This window comes from Tachysurus vachellii, chromosome 4 (genome assembly GCF_030014155.1).
Source record: "Tachysurus vachellii isolate PV-2020 chromosome 4, HZAU_Pvac_v1, whole genome shotgun sequence".
Taxonomy (NCBI): Eukaryota; Metazoa; Chordata; class Actinopteri; order Siluriformes; family Bagridae; genus Tachysurus; species Tachysurus vachellii.
In genome coordinates, this window is record NC_083463.1 from 19,193,523 (window position 1) to 19,216,186 (window position 22,664).

Here is a 22,664-nt window from a genome sequence, read left to right on the forward strand (position 1 = left end):
AACATTCCCTCTTGGACGTGACGAATTACACACCAAATATACACCATACTCAATCAAATTCTGAATGAAATCTATAAATGAATGAAAGAATGAATGAAATGAATGAATGAATGAAATGTATTAAATGAAATGTATAAATGAATTAATTAAATGAAGAACGAATGAATAAATGAATGAAATGTATAAACGAATGAATGGATGAATGAATGAATGAATGAAATGTATAAATGAATGAATGAATGGAATGTATACACTTTTTATATGCACACGGCTAGTATTTTATGCTAGCACTCTATTAGTGTTATGATCAAGTGTTTTTTCAAGTCATTGTCAAGGTATTTTTTCGGTTTAATCATGATAATACTGTGTATCCAATTCTATTTACACCACGCAGTCATTTTGCGTTCTGTTAACTAGAGTTAACGATAGCAGACCCATCAGGTCGCTATTGACTGATCAGGTAGCTAATTAAAAGCACGTGTTTATGGGGAGCTTATCAATTACAAATGATTTGTCGCACGTGGTGAGACACGTGACGAGGCAGAAAGGGCTCGTGTGCCTCCTCAGTGTTAGCCCCGCCCCTCTGCCGCCTCTTATTCCGCCTTTCTGTCAGTCGTTTAGCGCGCGCGCTTCAGTTATACAGTTGTGTGAGAGAAGCTTCTAGACGCTAAAGTACGTTACAATATTTACTCGTTCTGTTTTAACGGAAACAGCGCCGGAGATTTCGGACTCGAAATCGGTCGCGGAGGAGTAATGGTCGGGATTTCGGGCACTTTCCAATGTAAGTCATTACAATTTATCACGCTTTTAGAATTCCGGTCAACCCGAGAGACTGGTGTTAAGTTGTTTTCCTTTCAGTTAATAAATAGATCATAACCGCCACACTGACACAAATAATACCATTTATAACGAGTCTTCGTATAAATATACGTTCTCGGATATAATAATATCTGGCACTTTTTACTTCACTGGTATGATATTCTCAATGATTTATATGTTGTATCTTTTCCGTTGTAGTGTGAATGTTTGTGTACAGAATTGAGCCGCTCTTGAACGCGCCTTTCTAGGTAAACGCTTAAGACTCTTGATGCTACTTAACACCAGTTTTACTCTGTTTGTACTTCAGAGTTTCTTTATTTACAGTTCTGTCTGTTTCTCCTTACTTTTACTATATATTGTAAAAAGTCTCCTCAGTTAAGCCCCAACTGCTTTTATATACAGCGTCAACCTGCAGAAAGACTGTCAGACTTAATGGAGACCAAAAGATTCTTTAAATCAAGTCTTGTTGTTTATTTGAGATGATTAGAGGAGGACTATAGCGCCCCGCAACACCCCTCCTTCCTCATCCATTCCCCATACTGGAGGATTTGGAGCTAATCCACTCAGAGAAGTTTCACACCATCTGGACCTTTAGTGCTGCTAAAGAACAGAGCTGCAGGAGGTCTCGCCGTGCCGGTGCGTCTGTCTGTGTGTTGAGGCAGATCTGTGCCAACAACCCAGAGATGATGCCGGCTGTTGTTTGAGCATTGGGGTGTAGCTGAGGTATAAATAACAAATCTTGGTGAGGATTTCGCGGATGCTGGCTGCCGATGAGGAGGATGATGATGAGTGTTATGAATATTTGCACCACAAGAGGGCAGCGCTGAAACTCTCAGTTGGTAATTGTGATTGATCTTCAACATAGTCAGAGTCGCTGTGGATCCAAAGCCCAACCTTGGAACACTAGGCTTGAAGCAGGAATATACCTTGGATGGGACACCAGTTAATTGCAGACCCACATATATGCACACGTTTGCCCACTGATTCACACTTACAGTTTAGAGCCCATGAATCCGGTACAATAGCTGGTTGTGAACCACAATATAATGCACAATGAATCCAAACAGATTGTTGCATGTTTGTGCACAGGTTCCTATTTATTACCCGTAACATCTGAATCCCACTCAATGTATTTTGTGTGTGTGTGTGTGTGTGTGTGTGTGTGTGTGCACGAGCGCATATGTGAATCATCAAAACCAGAATCACCTTTATGCCAAGTACTGTTCTTTTGCTCCCACTTGAAGCAATGGAATTGTGGACAATGAGGCTTTTCAGGTTTGAAGGAGCTCTAATTGGTTTTGGCTCTCTCTCCAGTGGGGCTCCAGTGCTGGCAGTTCAGAGCTTTGGTCGCAGGGGAGAGTTTGTGAATGTCAGAGAGGAAGCACGAGAGAGGAGAGGCTGGAGTTTGGATCTCCCCTCCAGCTTTAGCAGCTGTATGTGCTTAAAGAAGCCCTAGGCTAGGATAGTCTCAGGTTGATATTTTTTTTATTATTATTATTTTTGCCTTAGATCCTTCCCAAATGTGTTGACCTCATGACCCATCAGGCATGTTATTACCATTAGAGACATGTTCTTTTTAGAGAATAATCCATCACCTGATGGTTTATTTACTTTCATTCAATCAGTTGAGACTGGGCTGTTTTTTGTTGGAAATTATGTGCAAGAATATTTATAATAGAACATTGTATTTCAGATGTAATTATCAGAAAATGGATTGTTTTGTTATGTATGCAACAGCTGCCAAACAAAGAATATACATTATTCTGTATGATACCTTTTTGTATGTGTTCAGAACTGGATGTCTGGTGCGGTAATTCTTTGGTTTAACAGCTGTAGATGTTCCTGATATCATTTTGTTGCTCTGTGTGAGAGACAAAGAGAGAGGGAGAGTGTTTAAAAACAGATTATCCATGAAGGGAAATGTGATGAAGTAATTGACATCAGCTTCACCAGATGTTTCTTGTTGCATGGCGCTGTGCGTACAGGCTGGGAAAGATGGGATCCAGATGTCCCGGCTCCCTGCACCAGCGCCTGTTGCCCATAATGGCGCTTCACTGGAGACTGGATTATTAGTGGGATCGGACCTCCTGGAGTCAGGCCTCTGCCCTGAGTTTCAAACTGCGGATATGAGCTTGACTTTAATGCTGATTGCTGCCTTCTGTCTTTCTTAAGTTGTCCAGTGCTTACTAAGTCTCAATTCCAAGCTGATAACACATGGTTGGCTTTGGCCTTCTTTTGGAGTGGACTGGTTATTCTCAAGCTGTGAAATGGCACATTTTGTTAACTGACGTAGAAGGAGCAATAAATGACTCCTTAACAGGCAATTGTTCTGTCCCAATATGTTTTGAATTAAGTAGAGTTCTACACTATAGTAACAGTGGTGCTCTTTGGTTGCCTTCGAGTGTCGTTCTAAAGCATACATCTAACAGCAGTTCATTCAGAAGCTCATTTTCAGTAGTACAAATGAGTTTTGAAAAGGCCTCACACTAGTGAGAGGTTTGGGTTTCTCCCCTTGATTGGGGTCAGCTTCAAGCTCCCCCCCCCCCCCCCCATCTCTCTCTGGTTTTGTGTGCTTGATGGGACAAAGCCACCAGTCAGTCAGCAGACTATCATGGGGAGAGTGTTCAAAACCTTGTGAAAGAGGCTCATCACCACATTAAGCTTTTTCGTCTTAAACACACACACTTGCTGTCTCTGTTCTGCTGTCTGCCTCTGTTTTCCACACACCCAGTCGCTCTCTGCTCCAACATTCAATAGGAAAGCCAGCTGTTCTCTGGCTGTCAGCGGTCAGTGGATTATTGGGGACAAAAAGGGAAAAGTTTCCTCAATCTAGACTATAAGAACTCTTACTGTGTGTTGACAGACTGTATGTGCATGCCTAAGTGGGAGTGTGTGCACATGCACACCTCTCTGTTTGTGTGGTTTCGTTTGTATTCTCCCTGTCTGTCTAAGATTGTCATGGAGATATCAGCAGCAGGGTTTTTTTTTTTTTTTATCAAAGGTAGAGTTTTGTTACATATGCATTACATATATTTGATTACATAAACAATATAGTCAGTGTTGTCTCCCAGCGTCCCAATTCACTCATCCCACCCTGTAATGCCTCATTCACAGTAGCATTTAGCCATGAGAAAGTGGAAAGTTTAAGGCAGTTGGTATCGTAACCTCTGTTATTTTGTGCATCAAACATTTATACATGCCTACAAATGATTTTCTCTGAATTCTGATTATAACCAGCCTTGGAAAGAGATGCAGAGAGTGCCCTTGACAGGTCCTGCAATCGAAACTGAGGAAAGGCATGCTCCCACACGGGCTCATCTTACTGCCAGGTGTTCCCAGCACACCACAGCTCAGCCACCTGCACAGCACAGGTGTGTCTGGGTGTGTGTGGTAATAACACAGCTGTGTCTCTAACCTAGAGGCTAGTAAGAGGTAGAAAGACGAATTAAAGTATAAATATCATGTGACGGACACACACGACCATACCCTTAAAAAGGATTTAAGCAAAACAGTCATTTTTGAGCAGACGGACAATTTCACTGTCACTATGTCCCTCTCTCTTTTTTTTTTTTTTTTCCCCTGATCTGTAGTCTTACTTTCCATCATGTTAGCGTACTCTGTGCTTTGCATCTTCTTTTTCTGGTAAGGAGACTTAATTACTAAAGCTGCATTTGATATCGATCTCACTTACTTATTGCCAAAGATTAATCCTTCTTCTTTTACTCATGCCTCAAAAGATTCATTTGTCATGCAGAATGTACTAACCCCATTTACCCAAAGACATTTTTTTATTTATTTTTACTTACTTATTTATTTATAACTAGTTGGCTGGCCAACTAATATTCACTCTAGAGGATTCTTGTCGAGATTAAAGAATTTATATAAATGTAATAACAATTTTCATATCATGGTAAAAAAAAAATATCATGGTAAATTCTTGAACTACAGTAAGCTACAGCTCCCAAACTGGCTTAAAGAAGAAAACCAACAAAACATGACCAACCTGAAAAGATTGTTTTTAAACAGTTTCCACAGTTTAAACACTGTGCAGAAAATGTATAATGTCACATGGTTACAGTTCATGGATGAAGAAACCAAGTAAATGAGACTTGCTATATAAGCAGTTACTAAACCTAAACCTTACTATGGTAAGGTTTGGATTAGACATAACCTGAACTGTTGTTTTTTGTGCTGCACTTCTACGTGAAAGAAACAATTTAGCTAGTTAACATAGACCTGGGTCATGCGTTTAGCCACCGAGCATATTTGTGCTGTTTTAACTTTGTGAACTATGTGGACAGTAAGTAACACTGTATTTGACTTAGAGAGAACAACCTCCAGGAAATAATTACAGGCTGTTTCTTAGCTATATATCTCCTGCAATAAATGCATGTTTAAAAAAAAAAACAAAACAGAATTAACCAATGTTAAATTTTGTTCTAACTGGCTTAGAAACAATGTGGAGAACCAACACACACACATTCTCACAGCAATATATATGGTTCATGTGCACTCTACATGATAGTGTGCTGGGAATTTGGTTTTGGTTAGCTCAAAGGGACAAACTATGAAGCCGATTACTGACTTCTAAGGGCATCATGATTTTGTATTTGAGACTTGGAAGACAAACTGACTTTACAGCTTGACTGTGTGCACGCGCACACATGCGTGTGTTGCATCTATGCTCTTGGCTGCAAGCTGTGGAAACTCTGGGGTGCTGTAGCCAAGTGAGCGTGTGACCCACCTCTCATAAATTTTACTGCAGACTCATGCACATACAAACACTCGCTCATTACTCATGGTCTCTCACTTTCTTTCTTTCTTTCTCTCACTCATGCACACGCACTTTAATTATCCATTTATTTGTCTTTTGAATACTACCCATTCTCGATCAGACATTCATTCACCATCACACACCACTTTTCTCTGCTTATCCTTTTTTCTTTATATGTATACACAGTCTCTCACCACAAACTTTGTGTGTGGAGTAAAGCCTGTGTGTGTGCGCACACGCTCATGTGCCTATAATGGGGGTAGGCAGGGTGCGTCAGGCTTTACTTGAACTAATGGCTCCCAGGCGTGCAACATGGCCAGACATACTGGAGCCGAGAGCAGAGAGAAGGAATGCCACTCCAAAACCCAGCGTGAGAGGGGAGAGATAGAAAGAGAAAGGGAGGGAGGTAGTGGGGAGTGTGTGGCTGGAAGAAGGCTGTGAAGAATTTTGTTGGCAGACAGAACAGCGGTTTTGGATAGGTAAGACTGGAATGTTTTCCCACCTTTCAATTCCTCCCCCCTGTGTTGCACATCTGTGTAAACCGCTTTCTATCTATCAAGCTGCATCCCGTATTAAACCAGAGTGAAGGATCAACACAGGTTCTATAAAATAGATTTTTTTTTTCTCCAAATTGGATGAGATGTTGTTTATTATTCTTTCTGAATGGAATCCAACAGGAGTTCTGTGTTTTCCGTCTCAATTTCAAGTAACAGTTTTGAACCCATGATCACAGTCATAGCTAATAGAAAGAAGAATTTTCCTTTAATTCCATTTTTCCTTTAATCAAGGAAGCTTGAGGTGCCGTATAAAACTCAACACTATTTTTTAGGCAATCGCTCTGAATACCCTGCTCAGCTTAACAATCAATAGCAGCGTTGCTTTGAAGACTGCAGTGCAAACGAACAGACAATGCTGCAGGCTGAATGATGAGCAGACTGAAGTCTGTTTAAATTAACAAAACATAGCATTGTTCAGAAGGGAACTTCCATTTCTTCTTTTTCTGACCTGCAATGAGAAACTTCACATAATCACACCTATAGCAACTTGAGCAGCTCCTCAGTAATTCTGACCTAAAGCGTTGTGAGATTTTTTTTTTGTCTTCTCTGTTTCTCACCCTCATGTGTATTATGCTGTCTTACATTTTGTATGCAAATCCTATAGCCCCACCACCATACATTGTGTAACATCACATGTGCACCCACAAGCACACATCAACTCACTTTTACAGGTCCTGAACTTTTCAGGGGGGTGGCATATAGCCCTTTTATTAGCATGTAAATGAAATCAGTTGGCGTAAACTCTGATTAACTCGGGGCTATGAACACTGACCCCACTTGATTGAGTTTGAGTTACTTGCACCAATTCTATAGGACTTATTTGAAGCCAAGACTGGTTTGGTATTTAAAATATGATTAGATGTCCGCAGTTTGAAATCTCATATAAATAATCAATAAACTATTCAAATCAAATCAAATTTTATTTGTCACATACACATACATACAGGGTACGACATGCAGTGAAATGCTTTTTGCATCTGTCCGGTATTTAAGCATAAAGGAATGCGATTAGGGATAAAAAATAAAACCAAAACCAAAAGGATAAAGATAAATAAGAAGTATAAATGATATAAAAACTATATAAAATATGAAAATATATGTGAAAAAACAATGTATATACATAAACATGTATATTGAGTAGCTAATCATGGCTGCAGACTTAAATAGATGGGATTTGTAGGCAGCAAAAGTTTTCACATGTGGGAATCTGGGTCCTCACATGCGTTTCAAAGAGGAACACTTCCCATGTGCAGCTGTGTGAAGATTGGCTGCACAGCTGTTTCCACCATATTTAAGCTCTGTGCACAAGCATCCTAATGTGGTCATGTTGGAAATATAGACAGTGAGTAGCGGATTGGGGTCAGCCCCCTCTCTGTGCGTGTGCTTTTTCCGAAGATTTTTTTTACATTTTGTGCAGAACTTTTTTTTTTTTTTTTTAAACTGGGGAGTTTCCATTAAATTCTGCATTACTGTAGCAAAATCCTGATATGTTTAGGCCTAACCCTAATTATAAACTCTTTGTTTTTTTTAAGAAACTCATTCGCAATAACGCTCAAAATCTCAAAAATATTGTGTATTCTAATCAATTCTCTGATGTTTGGACATAATAAAAGTTCTTGCATTAGGAGTGCAGTGCCAGAGAACATCATCAAAGAGAGTCACAGACACTGTGAAGTGCTTACACCATGCACACGTTTCACAAGTACACTTTGAGTATTTAGCAGTTGTTTTGTGCCTCATTGCTCCACTGTGACCCTTGAAACCAAGTCTGCAAAAGAGAGACATCCAACACCTTATAATGGACTGCTTGTGTTTGCTTGACACATGCACAGTGTTTAGTTGTCCTGGCTGCAAAGCAAGGCTTTTGTGTATAAAAAAAAAGGTAAAAATATCAAATCAAATGATCCTTTATGATAGATGGATTCATGATTAATCTGAAGTATGTTTTTATATGTAGGTTGCTTAAAGTGCACAACACTTGTGTATTGTCAGGTTTCATTATTCGGGGTATTAAGTGACACATCTTTCCCCCTCTACTTGGCACATACTTTGTTTGACCTTTTAATGCCAGAACAATTAGTTATGTTAATCAGCAAGCCCGCCTCACTAAATACATTAAACAGATTATCAGCTGATTGGCCAGGAGCCACAGAATGGGTGTGTTTTTTTTTTTTTTTGCCCAGCCGGCTATGCTTGAAGTGAGCATCGTGAAGTAGGGGAAGTGTGTGTGTGTGTGTGTGTGAGTGAGACAGAGACAGAGATGGAGATGAAGAGAAAAACAAAGTGAGATTGTTAAGAGAGGTGAAATTGGATTGCTGAGCAGTAAAAGAACGTGGAGAGAAAAGTGGAGAGAGAAATAGAGCTACAACCAAAGTGAGAGGAATCGAGAGAAATAAAGAAGTCTTTCTGAATCTCATCGCCCATCTGGACTCCATCTGTGTTTCTCTTTCTGCAAGAGGAGCTTGAACTGTAGCTCCCATATGCAGGGGGCTTAGACACATGCCCCACATATGAAGGAGAGCAAAAGGGAGCTGTAAACAAGCTAAACCAAGGGAGTCACTTGTTTTTGGAATAAGAGGGAAGGAAAAAAGGACCGTCCACAGAGGTGAGGTGTGTGTGCAAATATGTCAACGTATGCCTTCATTTAAGACACTTGTTTAATTTTTATTACTTCTATGAGACAGAATTGTTTTTGTCTTGGAAAACATTAGCTATTAGCTAGTTATATTGTAACTACAGACTGTTCTGAATATTTAGACTGGTATTATGGTGTAGTGCTGAATTTTGTTGGCTGTAGATAAAGGTAGTCAATGACTATTCCTCATGGCTTATACTTTAACCACAGACAGGAGAATGTCATACAGGGGAAGTCTGAGAGGGTTTCATCATCAACTAGATCTTTGTGTCCACATCACTTTATCACATAATCCGTACTTCACATCTCCATGTAAAAAAAAGTAGTGACTAATTCATAAATGGTCTTTTTTGTTTGTCTGTGAGGTATTGGCTGATCCGCTGGATGGTATGCACTGGTTAATTGTGTACTAAGTACATTCAGATAGAACACAGAATTTAAGTCTTTGCCAAATACGTTTGTTTAGTAACAGCAAATTTCTCCAATCTGTGCTGCTTGAGACTGGATATAGGCTCCAGGGCAGTGTTTGTTGTAGACTGCTCGTCACTGCAGGTCTGCATAATCTTAGCAAACACAATCTCCTGGCAAGTCCTGACAGACACACACCAGAGCATGCTGCACACTGTCAGCCTGACAGTCCTGAGTGTTTGTAGTGGGGTGTGTGTGTGAGAGAGAGAGCGAGAGAGAGAGAAGAGAAAGAGATCTGATCTGCAGACTGGCTGTCTGCTCTGTTGTAAATGGAGAGTTTTGGGCTATGTAATATATCACACTCCATTATTCAGACCTCATGAAAAAGAGAGAGATTTGGAGGACAAGACAGTTCAGGTTTTTTCCCTTTATTTGGCTAGACATTAAAAAATGTGATTTGAATCTTACATGTCAGTGGGCTGAAACAAAGTTCCAATAATAATGTGTGCACACAGGTCAGCAGCGGGAAAAGCCAACAGAAGTACCCTATTGGTAATACCTGCAATAACTGTTGAGATGTCATGAAACAATCTATTAATACATCTGATTTACTCTGCATGTGGAAGTGTCATGCTTAGTAAGCTTGCCATTATGACCCCGCTCTTCTCAGGGTCAAGTCAGGAGAGGAGCCCTGCAGGACATCGGCTGTGCTCACAACGTAAGTGCGCTATCAGTAGCCACAGTGGCGCAGCTTCTTTGTCTGAGCTGTATTCACTGACCCCAAACTTTAACCTATGCTGTCCACCAGCTTTCCCTGGGGACATAGTCGTAAGTTAATCTCCTCATGGGCCCCACAATTAGAGAGACAGGACTCGGGCTTGACCTAATCTTTACAGGCTCTGTGTGGGTGTGGGAGAGGGAAAAGTAAAGACTTTCTCCTTTTCCCTTTTTAAAAAAAAAATAAAAATAAAAAATAGCTGAATTATAGCTTTATCTGTTACAGCTCATTGTGAATACAAATAGAAAATGAAAATAAATAAGTAGGTAATGAAAATAAATAAATAAATATCTACAGGAAACCACTTTTTATCAAGCTATGTTTCATTTCATTAGGATGGAGATGATTTTTCATGTGAATATACCCCATGCAACTTATGTCACTGCTAATGAGGAGACACATACACACAAACAGGCTTTGTTTATTCAAGACCCATGTGGGAGATCTTTGAATCACTCTTGTGATTTGTTATAGAAGAACTTAATAAAAGCCCCAGGCTTGTCCTTTCACAGAAAGGAAAGCCATAAATGAAGTTCATTTGAATACGGTTGATGAGTGTGGGTCAAGAGGGGATTTGCTTTGTTGCAATTAGTAAGGCCACAGTAGTTCTATATACAACACACACACACAGTCGTGCAACCTGTTGCTGAGCACAGACACACACGCGCACACACGCCTACATTGCTGGAGAGGAACAGATGTGTGTGCATTGTTAGTATGTGAGGACTGACAAGCACCAGGTGCAGCCTTTGTTTTGCTTGCCTTTGCCCAACCCCCAGCAGCAACCACCCCCCACCACACACACATACACACACGCACACTTCCCACCATCAGCCATGTCTTCTATCCTCTTCATTTCCATGTCCCCCTCTCCTCTCAATTCTCCCCTTCTGCTGAGACACAGGTGACTGTTGGAGCCTCCAGCTGCCAGCATGCTGCCCCATTAGGTCCATATGGTAGAGATGCTCTGAGGCGGCTGCCTCCAACACCACCCCCCTACACTCTGTTGAAGATTTGATGGCTTAACCCTTTGTATTCGTGGCTCGAAGGGGTTTTGTATGGCTGCTGGGTGCCTGAAGGTGGTATGAGCCTTTCAGTCTTTTGTTGCACTGTGTTTAAATGATTTTCCAGTCTGGGCGCACTCAAGTGCTTTTAATGGAAAGTTGTATATCGTTTTAAACAAAGACGGAGCGGGGCTTTTAAATAAGCTCTTTGTGCAAGTTGCTCCAATGTTAAGCGTTTTAGCCAGTGACTGGGGGGAGTAAATATCTCTACTTATTCGTGCTAATGGACTTGGTTACGCTCTGCAGTGCACTGTGCATGATGTTGGGATTATATGTACATCTGAGCTTGGATGGTTGCTGGTTTAGATACATGCCTTTTGAAAAACTGACTGATTTCAATGAAGCTGTTGATGTTTTTGTGTACATTTACTGTTGTTTTTTTTTTTTTTTCTCATGGCCATTCTACAACTGTGCAATTAATGCTTAACTTTCATGCTTTTTATATTCTTGTATATTTTCATCTTTTTTTTTAATTCTCTTAGACATTTAGCCAGAATTATTATGATGTTACTACTTGTCAGTAGGTAAGACCTGTTTAGCTTTGCGGATACGTCTATGTATACCTGGATAATTGTCTTTAAGTGTGAAAAAGTGTCCAGTAAATACATTGCCACAGCATGCATAGCTTAATGCACAAATGTGTGCCGATATTCAACCTCTCTCAGAATTACATGGTTTAAATAAACAAGGGCAGGTGAAAGCAGTGCTGCTTTATTTGCATAACAAAAGTGTACACCTGCACATATAAAACTAGGTCTCTGTCCAAGCTTCCTTGTCTATAGCATGTTTGTTTATATTTCTCATCAGTTCTTATCCCCCCACACACACTTCAGTGTGGTCTGTTGCTCTCCCACTCCTTCTATACACAGTAGTTGGTATTATTTTTACGCCATATACTAACAGTTGGTGCTCAGGGGAAGCAGCACATTGACTGTTTGTTGTTAGTGAATCAATATTTAGCTGAGCTGATAAAGATGGGCTGTGTTAACAGCAAAGTGTTCTTGCCAGGTGATCAGTACACCCTAAAAGTCCCATACTCCAGCTGCCTTGTGTGTATTCATGCACATGTGTGTTTAATATAGCATGATCATTTCCTAATTGTAGCACAAATCCAAGTTCAAACCTATTTCAGCTCCCATTAGTCACACATGGCTTATTTGTCCTAACATATGAGGTCTTCTTTGTATATAAAAGAGAAGTAGAGACAAGTGACATCTTAATCATTACCTGAACCGTAGAAAAGTGCCATTTTGTTAAAACATATTGAACGATCCCACTTCTTACCCCTAAAATTTTCACCAGTGCATTTCAGGTGTTTTTGGTGTGATATTCTTAAGTAGAAAGGAAAAAGTATTTCATTTTATGGCACAGAGCCAATCCACTTGGCCTCATCTGCCTCCATCCCTATCATTTGTTCTGTCTTTTCTTCCTGCCTCCTGGGTGAAAAACAGGTGGTCATACAGAAGGTTAAAAACCACATTATTTACAATAAAGGATAAATATTTAAGGTATTTTTAAGAGTTAAATAGACAGGATGAGAGGCTTTCACCATGCAGAACTGAGTTGTGTTTGTGTGTTAAACGTGGGTGTCAAACCTGTTTTCGGAATGGTATAGTTAAGGATTGTTTTTATTTATTTTTTTCCCCAAAAAAACTTTTGTTCATCCAGCCTAGTTTTGATTCATTGAGTTCTTTGTATGTAGGAGTAAAACTTATGCATGAGGAGTTCGAAAATCGTTTTAGTGTGCACTTTTAAGAGGGCTGTCTTCTTTTAAAACAATAATATAACTCCCTTCTATGGACACCAATTCATCCTATTAGTCCCAATGAATAAACACAGAACAAAAATTTCCCTGGTCACAAAGAAACGCCCATAAATCTATGAAACATTGCATAAGAAGCATCTCATGACCTTTGACAGGCCAAGCTACACTTGTCTATTAGACACTATTCTAAAAGCGTTTTCAAGCATCAGATATACTCGGAATGGAGCTAATGGCTCTGCTCATGGTTCTTTTTAAGGACAATGGTTTCTCTGATCTACGACTGTTGAGCTTGGTGGTCCATTCAAAGGCAGAAAGTATGTGGTGAATGGCCTTTGTGGACGCTAGTTAGCAAGCGTGAAATAGCCAAGCTACTCTTTTCTAACTGGGGGCTCAATGATGGACTGTTCTTCCCAGGGACAAAGCTTGCCTCATTTGCACCTCAGCTGTGGGGCCTCCATGGTTAATAAGCAGAAGACATCTGGCATCCTCCAACCATGGGAGAGAGGTTCCTCAAGGCCCCGTGTTGGGCCAAAGCTCAATTTGTTTTGTGTTGTTGCTGTGATCCCCACTGGTGTTCACTTATTAATAGCCAGCAAAATATGGTATTAATATACTACTAATAATAAGGTGATGCAACACTATTTTTCTGCATTTCTAGTGCAAATACAAATATTCTCTTGGCTGAAAATGGGTACGTGAGCTTTGTACCGTGTTATTGAACTTCTTTCTTAATGAGAAGGTAACAAATACATTTTAGAGTAGAGTGTCTTTTTGTTTCCAGTGCATATTTTATATAGCAAGGAAATTTTTGATGAGATTATGAAGAAATATTATTAAAATTAACCCTTTGTTCTCTTTTATTCTCAGACAGTGGAGAGAAGAAGGTTCTTGCCATGCCCGGTTCTCCAGTGGATGTAAAGACTCATTCCAGACCATCCGCCATGCCCCCTCTTCCCTCAGTCAACCCTAGTGGTCCTCGGCCTGCCGCCTTTTCTTCCACGGCATGTATGTTCTCCACACAAATATACAATTATAACTCGCATGTCAGCACACTTCTGTCTGACTTTAAAAAAACTTCCTTTCTAGAAAATGGATCCTTCATTAATCCTGTATAGTTTGTTTTTCATTTAAAATAAAATTAAAACAATTAATTAACAATTCATGAAATAAACAATTGACAAGCTATTAACATTTGTTAATATAATTATAAGCTACACTTCTTCACTTTCATTTCTACATTTTCTTAACATTTTTACACAATTTAATTTCATTTAATTCAGTTAGACTTTCTGCCAGTTAATTTTGGCCATTTCCTTCAAAAGTGACCAATGGGATGAACCATTCTCCACCAACACTCAACGCTGTGCCCTCCCCACCTCAGCGGTATAGTAATGGACCATCCTCATCCTCTTCTTCTTCACTGGCCAATCAGCAGCTCCCAGCTACATGTGGTGCTCGGCAGCTTAGTAAACTGAAGCGGTTCCTCACTACATTGCAACAGTTTGGCAACGACATCTCACCTGAGATTGGAGAGAGTGTGCGGAGTTTGGTCCTTGCCTTGGTGGTATGTAGTGTGTGTGTGTGTGTGGTGTGTGTGTGTGTGTGTGTTTTTGTGCATTCTGTTAAACTTAAGAAAACTTAACTCTCTCCTAACAGAATTCCACAGTCACTATTGAGGAGTTTCATTCCAGACTTCAAGAGGCCACTAATTTCCCCTTAAGACCATTTGTCATCCCTTTCTTGAAGGTTTATACACTTTTCTCTATTTTACAATTTGTGTCTAGTGTCATGAGTAAATGTGTAGTGTGTCTCTCTATTTTCTTTTAAGTAAGCCTTGCCATCCATGACCTTCGAACTATTGTTTAAAATCACATCTTTGTGATGAATGCAATTGTATTTAAAGAACCAGATATTGGCTTATTGATTTTAATTAAAGAACCAGACTTTACACTGTACCTATTTAAATTTTGTGTGTGGTTTCACCATTCTTGAAGATTGACACAAAATATCATGTGGTGGGAAATTCCAGACAAAGAATAAGTTTCTCTCAGAGCGGCAATTCTCTGAGAACTAGAAAATCTCTGATTTATGCCTCTGGGTTTCTGAGACTGCTTTCCTCCCCTGATGCACTGATCTATGACATATTCAGAACATTCGGAAGTGTGAAACATGGCTGTAAAGTGTCCCGGGACTTTTTATGGGGGCTGAGCGACATATGGACTCCAGCTTAGATTAACACAGGCGTCTAGAGGATTGGCCCATCCTGGAAATGTCTTGCCTGAATGATGGGCAGCATATGTACTGGCAAAGGATCGAGAAAGAGGAAGGGAATGGTAATTATGCAAGGCATGGTCTTAATTAAAGAAAAAAGTGAGCTAGGAAGTCCATCTTGAAATGTTAAATTACTTGAGGGATGTTTATCTGGCTTGGTTAAGGCCAGGTCAGGGTTAAACATGCCTTAACTGGTAACTGTAGGGAGAGGTGAAACTTGGGTTAGCAGTTTATATTGTATTTTATATGCAGTTAAATCAACTCAGAGGTTCTGTTTTTCTTTATTGAATACATGCATCAATATTGACAGAAACCAGTTTTTCAGTAATCAGCATGTCTGTTCTAATAACATGCTCCATATACCAGTACTGTGCAAAGAATGCTATAGATCTGTTTTGTGTCATTTTTGACAACTTTGCAAATCTTTTCTCCTCCCCTCTTCTCTGGGGTTTTCACGATAGATTTAGTGTGTATTTTGTTTGGAGACGTTAATGCCTACAGTAGTCTGGATGGGGACGTAATACTTAGGGAGTGTTTAGTAATGCTGAGCAGGGCCTCCATCAATCAAAGGCTGCATGCAGACGCCACAGTTCCAGACACGGAGACTGCTTTGAGGTTTTTGCACAGATTGATTCTAAGCCCTAATTCAGGACCAGCGTGTGGGGGTGGCTAATTTGAACCATCTTAAGGGAAAAGATGAAACTGCAGTCTGTTTAGGCTTTGCAGAAAACTTATGATGTAAAATGAGCTCCTACTCTACCATGTCAAAAATCCAGAAGATAGAAACTATTTAAAGACATCTGACACATTTCCCTGTAGATAAATACTGTATTTGTGAATTAATTTTTTTTTTTTTTTTTTTTACATTGCAATAATTTTTCCATATATTTCCCTTGCAGGCAAACCTACCATTGCTGCAGAGAGAGCTGCTGCATTGTGCACGAGCAGCTAAGCAGACTCCAGCACAGTATCTCTCCCAACACGAGCACTTGCTGCTCAGTACAGCTGCACCTTCTCCTGCAGACTCCACTGAGCTACTGCTAGAGCCAAGTGAAAGCAACAAAAGACACAGTCCTAGCAGGTACCCACATAACATACACCGGACAAAGCTGTTCTCTCTGTTTGACCTCAATATGAACTATAAATTTTATTTATTACCCATCCTTAATTAGAGCCAAAGAAAATGGCTTCCATGAGCGACCCACAGCCCCATTAGAGCCTCCAGCCAAGCGGATCTGCACCATTAGCCCTGCCCCCAGACATAGCCCTGCCCACCCTGTGCCACTCCAGATTCACCCAACCCCACCCCCTCTCCAGCATTATGCCCTGGATGACATCAACACCCCACACCTGTACAGAGAGCCACATCGCATCCTGGAACTCCGAGAACTCAAGGACCGGCCACGACTGCCAGGTAATTATTGTACTTGTGCATGTGCAAGCATACACATTCAAATAATGCCATTAGTCCATGCAAATACAATTATGCAATTTAATTTGGATGGATAATGAGAGATCTGTATCTGTAAATGAATAGATGGACATTTTAATCGGGAATTTCATGCTGGAAAGTGGTCCCTGAACAATAAAAGGACAGTGTAACTGGGAAAGTAAAGAGAAAAGAGGGGGTCATTTAAGTAAATTGATATCGGCATGAGCTTATTCCCATCATGCTTGTCTTGAGCTTCTGCCAGTTCCTTTTGCACAATACTCAATCTTCATTAAAGAGCATTTGAGCACTATCCCACTGATGGTGGGCTCTGTGTGAGTGCACGCGTGCAAGTGTGTTGTTTGAGCCTCATATCCAAGCCTTGATTTGTTTAGAAGTGGCCTGCTCCACTCAGCCAGAGCGGCTCCCTGAAGGAATGTTGAGTGTGTGTGCGCGTGTGCACTATGGGGTGGAGAATGCATTCTGACAGCTGAGTTCCAGATGTGGGTTGTGAGCGATGTGGTTTTTTTGCAGTCTGTTTGTAATCATTGTATTTTTTGAGCTAAAGTTTTTTTTTTTTTTTTTATTCCTGTATATTTTCAATCCTGTCTTGTCAATTTTTTTTCATTTATATGGCATAAATATCATAAAAGATTAATGTCCTAGCTTGATGGCAAATGATTTATAGATCATAGATCTGAATAGTCTTTTATTATGTAATCAGGTACTAACGGGGGTTACCATGAGGAGCCCGTTGACCACAGACTGACTGAGAGAGAGTGGGCTGACGAATGGAGACATCTAGATCATGTAAGAACATATCAATAACTCAGTCACTATAAGGATGTATCAAATATAAAAACTACATAACATCTTGGGGTATATCTTTATAATATTGCATGTGCATCGCACAAGAAAAATGGATTCTTTGTTATAGTATTACTGTTTATTTTTTATTTGCACCCATGTTGAGTCTGTATGAATTTCATAGTTTACTAAGGAACAGGCAAAATCGCAAATCATCTGATTTAAAAAAATGTAAATAATTCTAGGTGCTAAACTGTATCGTGGACATGGTGGAGAAGACAAGGCGTTCAGTGAGCGTCCTGAGGCGCTGTCAGGAATCAGACCGCGAGGAGCTCAACTACTGGCGACGGAGGTCCAGTCAGCTTGATGGTGCACGCAAGAGTGTTGCAACTCCCAGCACTGTGTCCTTCTCCAAATCACACAGTCCTCTCTCTGCTGATGTAGTCAGCTCTGGTGAGTCATTTCTCTAGTATACTGTTATTAAACTGGTTTAGAGCATGTTTGTGAGGGGAAAACGTGCTTATTATTTATTGCTGTGGAAATGTTTAGTGTAGCCATTTATGGATATTTAAGGTATGAGTGAAATATTTGTGCCCTCTTGTGGTGATCTGAGGCACTAAGCTTTTACGGAGTGTGTGTGTGTGTGTGTGTGTGTGTGTGTGCGCTTGCCTGCTGAGTGAGCAGGTGTTGCACGCTTGTGTCCAGGCTGCTACATTAGGAGAGTGTGTTGTTTGAGCTCTGCTTTCTGGCATTCACTCATTTCTACCATCTGTGATCAGTCCCTGCCCAAACAGTCCCTGCGTTCTATATGACTGCCCAACCCCTCCCCTCTCTCTCTCTCTCTCTCTCTCTCTCCATTGGTCTCTTCTCATGTTGAGTGCTGCGTTTTAATGTGAACGATCTCCTCATCTTTCAGATACTCAGCGGGAGCTCTCTCTGCATGCTGGCCCTGGCTATGTGCCTGATGAGATCTGGAGGAAAGCTGGTAAGGGTGGCAACCCTAGGAAACCTGTTTACTACCCCCGCTTGCACCTGTCCCCTAGTTTCTGCCTTATCTGACATTTATAAGGATTATACAACCTGTATATAAATGTTCTGCTTAAACACTATATCTGAAGAAGAGAAATAAGATTTGATCTCTTTGATTCTTTGTGGCTACTGTAGAGGAAGCAGTCAATGAGGTGAAGCGGCAGGCAATGGATGAGGTGCAAAAGGCAGTGGCAGAGGCAGAGCAGAAAGCCTTTGAAATGATTGCAGCTGAGAGAGCCAAGATGGAAAAAACCCTAGCTGAGGCCAAAAGGAAAGCCACAGAAGATGCAATTCAGGTCATCAATGAACAAGAGGACTCCAGCGAGGTAAGTGTTTATTAATTCATTTGTCCATCTATGAGCATGTATCCCAATCTAACTGTCTGTTCATCTGTTGAACAAAGCATTCATTCACTCCCACCCACACAAGCTCTTGGTCTTGCTTTTCTCTCAGTGCTGCTGGAACTGTGGCCGGAAAGCGAGTGAGACGTGTAGTGGGTGTAATGCTGCTCGCTATTGTGGCTCCTTCTGCCAGCACAAGGACTGGGAGCGTCACCACCTGATCTGCAGCCCGGGCCTGCAGGCTCAACCCAAAGCATTGTCCACCCTTAACACACGTGTTCTGACCAAAGCACCTGAGAGTGGCCCGGCCCAAAGCCCCTGCTTGGAAAAAACTGCCAACACCTCACGAGCCTCTACCCCCCCAAGCCCTACCTTAGCCTCCACCCCTGACTCCAACACGCATTAGAGGAAACACTAGAGAAGACATCTGGACATTTTACATCTCAGTGACATGATGAAGGCTATAAACATCAGAAAATCATGCAAAAGGATCCAAATTAATAAGCACAGTAATAGGATATTTCACACAAAATGATGGGAGGAATGGCTTATTGTTTTCAGTTGGACAATAAGTCCATTTTGGTTTTTTATTTTATTTAAGATAAGTAAACAATGTGAAAATTACTTTCAAGCAAAATATAGCAATGTTCTCTGTTTAAGGAATATAAAGACAAATTATCAGATGATGGCTGTATCTTGTTACTGACCATTGTACTGGTGTTTAATGATTCCTCTTGCACAAAACCTGTCGGTCCTTGTTGTTGTGAGTGTGAGTATGTGTGCATGTTTGTATATGTACACACGTGTATGTTTCTAGCGCATGTGTTGGACAATTTAATTGCCTGTAGAGCAATGTCTAAAAGCAGGAACACCATTGCTGGCCATGCATCAATACAGATGTCATCCATAGAGCTTACACTTCAGCATCTTTTCATTTGATTCAAGTCTGCTTTTGCTGTCTAAATGTAACACATTAACAACTCAACAGACAACAATAAAACAGTACAAAGGTACATCAACGTACTTGCATGAATTCATGTTTCTGTTTTATGAGCATGGCTACCAAACCTTGGGGAGTATAATATTTGCTTTTGGACACGTTACTGGTAAAGTTAACCTAAGATAAGGTAAACTTCACCAGTAACCTGTCCAAAAGCAACCACTGACAATGTAGCTGAGTGGGAATTAAGATTATTAAAGAAAGTGACGAGGTGTCCTGAAATGATTCTAGCAGATCACCTTAGCTCACTTTGTGCAATACTACCCCTGGTCTAGTGGGTCCAGGCTGTAGTAATGAGCAGTGCACAATCACAGCACAATGTAAAAACACATGGTACAATAATGTAGTCATCAGAACACAGAACTTTTGGCCACTTTATAAAATAGCAGTATGTTTCCAGCAAAACCTTTTAAATATGTGTTAGCAGGTGACTTGCTCTTAGGTTTTATTTTCATAGTTTTGTTGATTGTGAAAATGTAAAAATGGAAATTAATCTGATTCGGTTAGCAGTTAGGGTTAGGTTTTGTTCAGACAGTTAAGCTTCTGAGAGTTAAAGTTATCTATTAGAAAAGGTTCAATTTGGGGTGTTTACAGCTTATTCTTTCACAACTCTTCCACTAATAAATACTTGTGATTTTTTTGGAGAATGATTTAAAAAAAAAAAACCTTTCTATTATGAGGTTTTATCTGATTTAAAAAGAAATGGGAGACGGAACCATGTAATACTAAGCATCTCAAATTGCCTTGGATATAGTTTTGTACTGTGGCTTAAAGATCTATGAATGGTGGCATTAACCCTCTTCAGGTGATTTGATCCCAATACAGAAAAGTCATATTATTGTGTTCTATTTGATTCATGCATAATTAATTTTGTGTAATATGATCCTTCAGTGCTGGGTGTAAAGCTCTGTGAAATTAACATGTTTTCTGGTGTTGCCTGTAAGTGTTGCAACTGAATCTATTTAAATCTCAGGAGTACGTTATATGTAAATAAGTTTATTCTCTTGATCATGTTTAGAGAGGATAGAGTTTAACCTTTGTTTTTGTCTGTTTGTTTGTTTTTGTGTCAGATTAGTGTCAACATTCTTTTCACGTTTTATGTCAAAATAAATTCCATTATTTTTTCATTATGAAATGACTTCTTGTAAAATGTGATTATAAACAAATAGATCTGTATTTTGTGAGCCATGTGTCACTAAAATGTTTGTTTTCTCACAAGACACAAAGAGAACCTTGAAATGAAGTAGTGATTAAGAAATAAACACAACAAATGAATATTACAAAGTTTGATTACTTCATTATTTGCAAACAGTATTTTTGCGATAAAATATGATCATGATTCATGATTCATTTAAGGAGCCTTAAAGCTGATTTCTAATTAAAAAAAAAACACAGGGTTCTCCTCCCACTTTTTTTTGTGCTATTCTCCAGCTAGTAGTTCAGCTGCCTACTGGTTTGTTACCAGGCGTTAACTTAATGCAGACATTGATGCCTTGAGTGTTGGACTACTGATTGTAAGGTTGAGTTCAAATCCCAGGCCCTCCAAGCTGCCACTGATGGACCCATGAGCAAGGCCCTTAATTGTCAATTGCTCAGTTGTATTAATGAGATAAATGCAAGCCGCACTGAATAAGGTCATCTGCCAAATGTAATAAGGTGCACCATATTGCAAGGTGGCTTTTTTCAAATTTAAGTTGTCACATACACACTGGGGTGAAAGGCTTTTCTTCCGTCATAAAAGTAGATTACAAATAGTTCAAATAGAAATCTAATTATGTGTACATGAAATGGGAAACAAATAAAAAACATAGTAATAGTAATAATACTAATCTATGGGAAGAGTAGTGGAAGCTAGGCTAAAAAAGGAAGTGGATATCTGTGAGCAGCAGTATGTCTTCTTGCCCAGAAAGAGCACTACTGATGCAATTTTTGCTCTGAGAAGTAGAATGATGGCTTCACTGCGTCTTTGTGGATTTAGAGAAAGCGTATGACAGGGTGCCGAAAGAGGAGCTACGGTACTGCGTCTGGATGTCAGGAGTGGCAGAGATGTACGTCAGCCTAGTTCAAGATATGTGTGAGAGAAGCAGTGAGATGTGCTGTAGGTCAGACAGAGGAGTTTAAGGTGGAGGTGGGGCTACATCAAGGATCGGCTTTGAGCCCCTTCTTGTTTGCTATGGTGATGGACATGTTGGCAGATGAAGTCAGACAGGAATCTCCATGCACAATGATGTTTGTGGATGACATTGTGATCTGTAGTGAGAGTAGGGAGCAGGTGGAGGAACACCTGGAAAGGTGGAGAGTTTGGAAAGTAGAGGAATGAAAGCCAGATTTAATGAGACAAAATACATGTGTATGAACTACAGATTGGGAAGTTACAGTGAGGTTACAGGGGTCTGAGGTCAAGAAGGTGCAGAAGATTAAGTATTTGGGGTCAACCGTCCAGTGCGACAGGGAGTGTGGAAAAGAGGTGGAGGTGAGTACAGATGGGTTGGAGTGGGTGGAGAAAAGTGTCAGGATTGTTGTGTGACAGAAGGAATCAAAGGAAAGGTGTTCAAGACAGTAGTGAGAGCAGCTCTGCTGTATGGGTTAGAGACTGTAGCAGTGAGGAAAAGACATGAGGCAGAGATGGAGGTAGCAGAGATGAGGATGTTGAGGTTCTCTTTAAGAGTGATCAGGAAGGACCAGATTAGGAACGAGCACATCAGAGGGACAGCTCAGGTTGGCTGTTTTGGGGACAAGGTCAGAGAGGCTCGATTAAGATGGTTTGGATGTGTACAGAGAAGGGAGATGGTTATATTGGTAGAAGGATGTTGGAGATGGAGCTGCCACGTAACAGGTCAAGAAGAAGGACAAAGAGAAGATAAAATTCTGTTATCTTGGAAATAGGATATAGTAATAACACCATACATCCTGATGTACAATACTGAACACACTCTATATAAAAACAACCTATTAGACTGCAAATTATTTGTGTTTACCAGTCAGTT

General features: G+C 40.3%; 1 protein-coding gene across 3 annotated transcripts; it reads left to right on the forward strand.

The window, feature by feature from the left end:
* The first annotated feature begins 623 nt into the window (after positions 1-623).
* On the forward strand, positions 624-20,944 carry cbfa2t2 (CBFA2/RUNX1 partner transcriptional co-repressor 2). 3 transcript variants are annotated; one of them, XM_060868221.1, is made up of 11 exons: positions 624-781; positions 13,668-13,805; positions 14,123-14,364; positions 14,457-14,546; positions 15,971-16,152; positions 16,244-16,485; positions 17,225-17,310; positions 17,553-17,760; positions 18,224-18,292; positions 18,472-18,662; positions 18,790-20,944. In XM_060868221.1, the coding sequence occupies exons 1-11, from the start codon at positions 754-756 to the stop codon at positions 19,081-19,083; spliced, it is 1,770 nt and encodes a 589-aa protein (XP_060724204.1). In that variant the 5' UTR covers positions 624-753; the 3' UTR covers positions 19,084-20,944. The 3 variants fall into 3 exon arrangements, with proteins under 3 accessions (XP_060724204.1, XP_060724206.1, XP_060724205.1); XM_060868223.1 differs by lacking the exon at positions 624-781 and adding an exon at positions 8,400-8,760; XM_060868222.1 differs by lacking the exon at positions 624-781 and adding an exon at positions 8,400-8,755.
* Positions 20,945-22,664: the final 1,720 nt, after the last annotated feature.